The 10,110-nt window shown below is 32.3% G+C and overlaps 1 protein-coding gene across 1 annotated transcript in view; it reads right to left on the bottom strand.

Annotated features, from left to right (window-relative positions):
• Positions 1-1,984: 1,984 nt before the first annotated feature.
• The window catches only part of LOC126888546 (uncharacterized), a 30,683-nt gene continuing 22,557 nt past the window's right edge, over positions 1,985-10,110 (bottom strand). The window contains exon 3 of the mRNA XM_050656892.1: positions 1,985-2,229. Coding sequence (XP_050512849.1) covers positions 1,985-2,229 — 245 coding nt within the window. The remainder of the gene's footprint in view (positions 2,230-10,110) is intronic.

Here is a 10,110-nt window from a genome sequence, read left to right as displayed (position 1 = left end):
AAAGTTGATGGACAAACGCTACAACTTATATGTCAAATATTTATACACGTTATTCAGAACATTTGATAGCCTTGCTTACTTGGCTCCTCCCTTTCACTCAGGAGATCCAGGTTCAAATCCTGGCGCGGAAAATTCTTTTTGTTTTTTAAATTGACATTTTATTTTGAAAAATAATTATTTTTATAATACCACGTTATTATTATTTATATGAGACAGTATAAAAAAAACTGTTTGTCTTTTATAGAATCGCAAACTATGCATTCTTGGTCATAATATTATGATTGATCTTAATAAGCAAATTTGTTATACATGAACCTCTGAAGGTTCCTGAGTTGGTAAGACCAACAATCTAAGTGGAAAGGGAGACATTATTTGTTATTTTTTTGGACAAACTGTTTTTTCTTAATTTTATATGTTGTAGAACCGAAAGATACAACCCTAAATTTTCACTTTTCTCGCACCAACCCCCATTTTTGAATAACAATCTAAATATTTCGCTATTCTCTATAATACATAAAAATGAATGTTTGTCTGTAACTATGTCGCTTATAGAATCGTAAACTATGCATTTTGTAGAAAAAAGTATAGATGCGCAATATTTTTTAGTATTTTTTGGCTTTCTGGTAATTTTTAGGTATTTTTGCCGGGTCAGCTAGTTAATAATAAAAAAATATTCTTGGACTAGTGTGGCAAAGATTAAAAAGTATAAATCAATAATTTATGAATTTTAGATTGTAATAAAAAAGCGTCAGCTGCATCATGTACGTTGCAAAAAATGTTAGCTGGCCAAGTGGACATGCCGTGGTATTATAAAAATAATTATTTTTCAAAATAAAATGTCAATTTAAAAAACAAAAAGAATTTTCCGCACCAGAATTTGAACCCGGATCTCCTGAGTGAAAGGTAGGAGCCAAGTAAGCAAGTCTATCAAATGTTCTGAGTAACTTATATAAATATTTGACATTTAAGTTGTAGCGTTTGTCCATCAACTTTCATATTTTACCTTTTCTTGTCTAAAATCCCCGGTTTTGGGCCAGCTGACACATAATTTGTTAATAAGCTTTGGAACACCTACCTAAATAAAAAGAGCCATGCTAAAATGCTCCGGTCAAATTTGACACTACCTCCCTGGCTATAACGTTGGCTACATCATCCATGTTGGAATATCAATTTGTTTTAAGTCAGAAAATCTTTCTTTTAAATCAGCCGATAGAATATTTAGATGATTGCCAATAAGAAGTATAACGCGCTATCAGTTTCTTCACATTTTTGGAGCCAATGAGACGGTTTAAAGTTTGTGTAGTTAATATATGTTTCTGACATAACTCAACGTGAGTAATGAATCCAAATAATATCTTCGCTTTTCCTTCGACAAGAATTTTATTTGTTCCTTGAAATTGCTTATTTAATATTTAGTTTTTCAAAGATTTTGGCTAAATAACTCACAAACACTTTTCCATATATTAACAGACACTTAATTTCAGGTGTGTCGCTTAAAAAATCGCTAATAATAGACAGTTCCATAAATATTTTCAAGTAATTCCCTTCAGATAGCCATCTTACTTCAGTATGAAGTAAAAGTCTCACGTGGTTTTCATTTTGTTCTTCGCAAAATAACTTGAAGAGACGCTCACATTTGGCATTAGATTTAATAGCATTAACACACTTTCTTAGGGAATGTAGTACTTCATATAGAAAAGGAGAGATGTTTAACATTTTTGTGCATAACACAATGTACAAGAATCACTTATGGATTCGCATCTTTTATCAATTTTAAGCAAACATTTCGTTTGCCAACACATTAGGAGCGCCGCGCCATCAGCAGCACAAGATGTTAAATTTTTCATTATTGTGCTTTTATAACAACATTTCTTTAGCGAAATGCCCTACATCAATTCATCTCACTCAAGTTACCAATACTGCTTCATTATCTCCTCAAAGTTGATTCATTCATTTGCACAAGAAATTTCTTGTTTTCAGCTTTTCAACCAACAAGTTGTTTTTCAGTATCTTTACCCATTTCGTCTTTTCTTCTGCTAACAGTATCGTTACTGAGTGGCATAGCTTTTACATTTTTGTCATCCTTTTCAAGAAACGTTTTATGAAATGCTGATATTGACGGTTTTATTAAATTCTCTCCTGTAGTATGATTTTTTCCAGTTTTGGCGATGAATAAAGATATTTGACTAGGCTCAAGAATAAGATTATTAGATGAAGTATGAGCAGTACCTAAATAGAAACTTTATGTTTTTCACAGAAATTTAGCATTACATTTAAATGGCCCATAGCGAAAAGGTAAACTCGTGTCTAGCCCATATTCGAATTGCCCCCTTTAACAATCAAATTGTCCCCCTGTGGGGCGTGGGCCCCACGTTGGGAAACACTGGTTTAGACCCAGTTTTTTAATGTTTTCTATAAGGTTCTTCGGAATGACTACATAGTAGTAGAAAGAACAATAGGTATTGTCTGGGTCTCCATTCTCCATTGTCTCCTTATTTGTATTTCGAGATTTCTATACTTGGCAATATTTTCGTTGTGCTTAACAAGCAGATTATTGTCATTAGGTATCGCTACACCTATTAATGTTATTTGCTTAGTAAGTTTATTAACTAGTATGAGATCCGGTCTATTATGTGCCACTCGTTGGTGTATGCGCACCTAGTAGTATAGCTTGTAGTTGTCGTTTTGAAGCATTTTATCAGAGAGGTATTGATAATAAGGGAGATGGTCGGTCTGGAGAAGTCCAAGTATGCTAGCTAGTTCTTGGTGAAGAATCTTTTCTACTGAGTCATGGTGTTCTTTATAATCAGTTCCGACAAACGCCTGGCAGCCCCCGGTAAGATGTTGGATGGATTCTAGGACTTGACATCCATATCGCCATTTGTCGTTTTGGACCTGAGGATATTTGACAATATACTTCAGGTAATTTCTATTTAGAATAACCTGATTCTGAATGGCAACCAATAGTTCGACGCTAAATTGTCGACATGTTCTTGGTCTTGGTTAACCTCATTCAGATGCTGCCCATGCAGAGGCATACCCATTCAGGTGCGCATGTTTTCTTGCTTAGAACGGTTATGGGATTAATTTATTATGGGTTATTTTTATTTTTAACATAAACCACCGCGGTGGTTTATGCCAGTGTTACCAGGTCTAGTGAAATTTCACTAGATCTAGTGATTTTTTAAGAATCTAGTGAAATAGTGATAACTTTTCAAAATAGTCACAATTCTAGTGATTTTTGGAAATTTCCATTATATTGAATATTTTTACTACATTATACCAAAAAAAAATATTTTCAGTAGTATTTTTAATACGTTTGTATTAAAATTCATTTTTAATACTTCCCTGTATTGTTTAAAAATTTCTTTGCAAAGAAAGAAAAATCCCCAGAAATTTGTGATGGCAATTTAATACCTAGGCCCTGATTCTAAATCAAATTTCGACCAAAAACAAGTCGCTTTCAATATGGCGACTGTCGAAATTATTTGACACGGAGATGATGGCCAAATGGCCAAAAGCGAGGTTAGGTTTAGTTTAGATGTGTTTTGTTTATTTCTTGCAAGGAAAACTAAATCAAAAGGTATTATAATATAGCTGGGTTTAATTGAAATTTGCTTGTTTTGAGGAATTAGATAGAATAGTATTAAATTAGAAATATAATAATTGAGAATGTCCACAACATGAATCATCAACTCAATGAAAGATGTGAGGTAATAATCTGGGAAAATTAGTAAAAAACAAGGAAAATTAATTACCAGCTATTTTATTGCTGGACATGCTGAAATCAAATCTTAAGATTTCCTATATTAGTAATATAGCTGTGCAAAGTTCACAGACAGTGTGCTATTTTGTTTATAAACAAATTAGCGCTCCGAAATCTTTTTTTTTTATTATTGCTCTATAACTCCGAAAATTTTAACTTTAAACCAAAACACTCACATAAAAATTGACAGTAATTTAATTCTGCACATTGATAATTTATTCCAATTTCCTTCGACGGAAATTTTCTTCGGAAAATTCGGGTTTTCCAAACAAAATCTTTAATTTTCAACTAAAATTTGAGGGAAGTAATTATTTATCAATAATTAAATAATTTGGTGACAGTGACATAAATCTTTTTTGTTATGAGTGTCTTGAAGATATGAAAATTTGTATGTACAAAGAGGACCGGAATTAAAAGGTATCTAATGGTTCAAAGATTAAAATCCTGTTGTTTATAACTCTGTCGCAAATGCCGGTCAAATTTGACCGGTTATACCTGGAATCACTCCTCGCAATTCAATTTGTTTTTCTTCGAAAAGGACACAGAAGCCGTGCTCTTTTGAACAGCGTTAACTTAATTTAATTTAATCTAATATTTTCTGAGGGGTTCTATTTGTTTATAAGCCAAAAAATTGTTTCTTTATAACATTCCTGAGACCGCTCAAATGGTCCAATTTCAATCCTGTAAGGTACGTTGAATAGGTATAGTGCTTTTTTATATGAAAATCATAGTTATTCTGGTGTATCATAATCTTTCTGGTTATTATTTCGACCGAAATTTTTTAATTAACATTTTAATTATTGCTAAACTATTGGTTAGATTGTCGCCGGTCTCCTGATATACAGAGAGGGGCTAAATTATGGAATAAATTCATTTTCTCTAAAATGGACGATTTTAGAGAAAAATCCCGAAACAGGTCGATTTTTATTTTTAAATTAAATTTCTTGGCATATATTTCAAACTAGTGACGTCATCCATCCGAGCGTGATGACGTAATTATTTTTTTAAATAGGAATATGGGTTCGTGTTGTAGCTCATTTACAAAGGCGTTCAATTCTCTATTCAGTATTATAAACATTAATATCAATATTTATACAGGGAGTCCAAAAAAAATTTTGAATTAAATTAATTGACGCAAGAAGAAGAATGCATGTAATTTATTTAACTCAAAATACATTCTATTGCTGTCAGAAAATAGAAAAAAATGTTTATTTTGCAAATAAACATTGCTTTTAGCTTAAATTAAAAGTTCAAACTGCCAATAGGTAGGAGGGAGGCTGTTTGTGATTTAATTTAAGCGAAAAGAAATGTTTATTTGTGAAATAAACCTTTTTTTCTATTTTCTGACAGCAGTACAATGTATTTTGAGTTAAATAAATTACATACATTCTTCTTTTTGCGCCAATTAATTTAATTCAAAATTTTTTTTTGGCAACCCTGTATAAATACCTAATGATATTAATGTTTATATTACTGAATAGAGAATTAAACGCCCTTTCAAATGACCTACCACACGACCCCTATTCCCATTAACAAAATTATCGATTACGTCATCACGCTCAGATGGATGACGTCACTAGTATGAAATATATGCCAAAAAATTGTAATTTAAAAATAAAAATCGACCTCTTTCGGGATTTTGCTCCAAAATCGTCCGTTTTAAAGAAATGAATTTATTCCATAATTTAGCCCCTCTGTATAATCTACTATAATAAATCTTTCATGTCTTCAATTATTTAATTATTGATAAATAATTAGGTACTTCCCTAAAATTTTAATTGAAAATGGCAGATTTTTTGGGAAAACTCGGATTTTCTGAGTAAAATTTTTGTTGAAGGAAATCGGAAAAAAAATAACTTTGTGCAGAACTAAATTACGGTGAATTTTTATTTGAGTGTTTTTGGCTCAAAGGAAAAATTATAGGAGTTACAGACCACTAATTGAAAAAAAAAGAAGATTTAGGAGTGCTAATTTGTTTATAAATAAAATAACACACTTTCTGCGGACTTGTCATACCCCATATTACTAATATATGCAATCTTAAGATTCGATTTTAGCAATAAAATAGCTGGTAAATAATTTTTCCCAAAAATGGTACTATTATTTCGATAATTTTCCCAGACTATCAACAAAATCCAAGAAACCGAAGCGCCAACCCAAATTCTGAGCAGTCTCAACATGATAAGGTTAATATCCCCAGTTGCTGTCATGGCGGTGTCGAAATGAAATTGCGACTGTCGAAATGAATTAGAATCAGGCCCCTAGTCATAACATACCATAACGTTAACATAAACATGGCAATCCTTAAAAAGTGATGACTGTGATGAGTCAATTCACGATTACGACACTCTCCTCAACTCAAGAGTTTCAAGTGTCAAGAGAAGGACATAAATAACAGATAATAGTTGTGCGGTTTTCTTTGACAATCCATTAGCCCAACTAATAAGAAAATCACGTTTGTCTTATCTATTTCAACGAGATGAATAAATAAACTTTTAATAAGTATTATGATCTCCATCCATATGTCCTAGTTACCGATTCCCGCTATTCCCCAAAATAAAATGTTTCATCATAATGGCTACCTTTGTAAAAATCACTTAGCTCTTTATTTATAAATTAAATTTAAATTATGGTTGTTCGGAATAATTACTTCAGCATAAAATTGTAAGAACTTTTTGCGTTTTAACTAACCTGGATAGGTCAAAAATAGGGAAATCCCCTGAAAATTTTATGAAAGCCCTATGCTTACGAGTATGCGCAGTAACGAAAAATGTGTTACTGCGCATAATTATACGTTATTGCGCATGCGCGTAATCTAGTGAAATTCTAGTGATTTTTTTCAGTGAAATCTAGTAACTTTTATAAATTTGACCTGGCAACACTGGTTTATGCGCATTTCTTGTTCCCTCAGTTTAAGTGGTGTGTCATCTAGTGCGCAGATTGCGCGATGTCTCAGCCTGCGCCTGAAAATAAGTTGTTGGTAGATACTCCGGGTTACACAGGATTTGATCAATTTGTACAAAGTTTGAAGGCAAGTAATTGGGCGGTATTTTGCTGGATCTTATTATTTTGATCCTTCGGTATTAGATAAGTGGTTCCCTAAGTAAGAAATGATGGTATTTCCTGCGGATTAGAAATAATGTAATTAATCAATGTTGACAAGCACTCAAGAACACTCCAGAACTTCTTTAACCAGAAGTTTTGAACTCTGTCCGGTCCAGGAGATTTCCAGTTGTGAAGCTCTTTGATAGTATTCGTGGTGAAGGCTTCGTAAGGAATATTATTGTAATGTAAGACAGTTCTAAAGCCTCATGGGGACATATTGGGTTGTGACGATTAGGTTCAAAAACCAAAAAAAGGTTAGTTAAATTGTCCGTTTTAGTGAGGATTTTAAATTTTTTAATTTAATTTTCCATTTTCAAAAGTAGTTTTTTTACGATTATAGCGATATCTATCCATAATTCGAAAAAATATCTCAAATAAAATTTATTTATTTTTACGTAAGGCATCCAAATCTGCAACAAAAATTCCCATTTAAGATTTTAAAGTAACCCCCACTCACCTCCGTGGGGGATCGTGTTTGGTGTCATTCGATAGATTTTTCAATAATCAATTATTTTCAATGGGAAATAAGCCACAATTTTACCAAAAAAATGATTTTATTAACGTTTCGACGCCCAAGTCGGGTGTCGTTGTCAAAATACAAAATAATAATACTTGATAATAATTGAAAATAATTGATTATAAAAATGCCACAAGGAAATAGCTTCAGAACAACATTTTTGAACAATATTCAACACGTATTTTTGAGTTTTTCGATCTGATCTTCGTTTCGCGCAATATCGCGGGGTTCCTATTTAAATTTTAAAGTTACCTCCCACCCCCCGTCCGTGGGTGTGAAACAATTTGAAGTACTTTTGTTGGAGTGAATGTAAAGAGAGGGATAAACTCCAACAGAAGTAAGCGAAAGAAAACTAGGTGGAACCAGAAATGAAAATAAACAGAAAATTAAGAAAGAAAATAGCTTCTCGTTGGAGAAGGGGAAATTATTAGGGATTATGTAGGGGGAAATAATGATAATGATGATGAAGTTGAGGAAAGGGGAATTAAAAGGGATAGAAGTAGAAATATGAATAGACAGAGGCAAACTGAATAGAGTGGCTAGCAAGAAATGCAAGAGAACAACTTGACACTCAAGGATGGATACGGCTCGTTTGCATGCCTGTCGAAGAACAGTAGCTCTAAGTAGATAGTAATGATGACTAAAAGGTGAAATAATAAAATAAGAATAATGTACTGAAAATGAATGAAGATGAATAATGGCTAAAGACGAACAAAATAAATAAAACTAACAAATCATGGGCGCCAAGAAAATGATCTTCGATCACTCTCCCAGGTATCTTACACTGCTGTCAAATATTAAATACACGAAATCAATAAATGTGAACATAAAGGAATAATAAAAATAAATGATATACAAAATAAGTAAATATTTATTAAAAATAACTATTAGATTTTTGACAATCTCTGAGTTACACAAAGTTACACATGTGACTCTAACATGACAAAGTTATACAAAAGTTATATCTATCTAAGATAACCACAATAATGTTACCTGTTACAAAATTACATAAGTACCTCTTACTTGCATATAGGGTACAACTCACATGAGATTTCTACCAAATGGTTATAGTACGCTTGCTACGTACAACTAAATTAAAACCGACAAATATGAAAAATATATAAATAAATAGGCACAAGCCTGACGAAGAGAAAATACAATGATGAATTAAGTAAAATTAATTAATAAAAGTTATAGAAATGAAGCTAAGATAAATACCGAAACGATGACCTAGATACAATAGTTTGAGAACCAAATATTAATATACAAATATGTCATATAAAAAAACAAAGGTAAACTAAATCTGAAAAAAAAATTAATAACATAGTGCATTAAATCAAATGTGTGAAATGTAAAACCAATAGTTATTCAAAGCACAACACTAAATGTTCCCAAACAAACCCATTCATCGAACGATTTCCTAAAGAGGTTGCGGTTGCATCCTCGAAAATGAGCATCAGGATGGTGCGACCCCCATGACTCCTGTAGGCCCAGGTGCCAAGACGAAAAGGAGCCGGAGTGCCCAAAAAAGCTTGTTTCCCCAAGTGACTACTGCCAGTGACTTATGGTTGGAGATTGGCCACTCGGTGTTTCGAGGTGTTTTTAAGTTTTCACATGGGTGGCTAGAAAACACAATTTCCGTTATTTCAATTTCCCAAGCGTACGACAAATCAAAGAAAAGAAATAAGAAAAATTAGGAAAGTTTTTAAGATAGATAGTAATGTAAAAAACCCAGTAGTTACACACAAAAAGAGACCTCTAATTAATGGACTACTTGACCTTGACAAGGATTTATGTGAGAATTTCTAATTACAGACGTGGATTCGGGATTTAACTACAGAATAGATATTGATTCCTTTAAAATAATTATAGGCTACTTATTAGATGTAAGAATAAAATATACAGATATCAAAGATACAGATAAATAGCTAAAAATTAAGATTAGGATTTTCTGTGGAGGAATATTACTTAAAGATTTTTAATTAATTAAAAGATATCTACTAAATTCACTGAATAAATTTACACATATGATTTAATTGGAAAAATTATATGTCACCATGAAATGGCTGCTGACAGTTATAAAAAAAATAATATAAAAACAGATATCGCTAGTTACCGTGTGATACGTAATTTTATGCAGAAATCTCATTGTATTGATTCCTTCCAAAGACTTCTGAAGAAGTTTGGTGATCCATCCTTCGAAATTCACACATTTTAACTAAAACGAGGTCTAACCTCTAAATTTGATCTTCACACGCCACCCATCCATGCTCGTTGAATCTCCAACCACACGTGAAAGCTCACGTTCTTTTCGTCTGTCACAAGGACGACCTCAGAACACGAAGCCATATCCACCGCTACCAACCCACGAAGCTATCAGGTAGTTTTTTAGTGTGTTGAGTTATGGCGTCATAAAATAAATATTTTTAAGATATAAAAGAAAATAATAGTTATAAATGGGAATTACGAGCAAATTAGAGAAATTTAATTAAGCGATCAAAAGAAAATAATTATAACAATATTTAAAGAGCTAATTTCGTAACGTGAACCGTTACAGGTGGTCATGTTTGGTATCATTCGACATATTTTTGAAAAACATTGAACACGTATTTTTCAGTTTTTCGATCTTATGTTTATTTCTCGAAATATTCACTTTTTTTGTGAAACTTTGTGACTCGCTCATTTCCTTACGCCCCGCTTAAATCGTCAAATTTTTTTAAAT

Source organism: Diabrotica virgifera, chromosome 7, assembly GCF_917563875.1.
Source record: "Diabrotica virgifera virgifera chromosome 7, PGI_DIABVI_V3a".
Taxonomy (NCBI): Eukaryota; Metazoa; Arthropoda; class Insecta; order Coleoptera; family Chrysomelidae; genus Diabrotica; species Diabrotica virgifera.
Note: the sequence above shows the minus strand (reverse complement) of the source record. Positions and strands in the feature narration are given on the sequence as shown.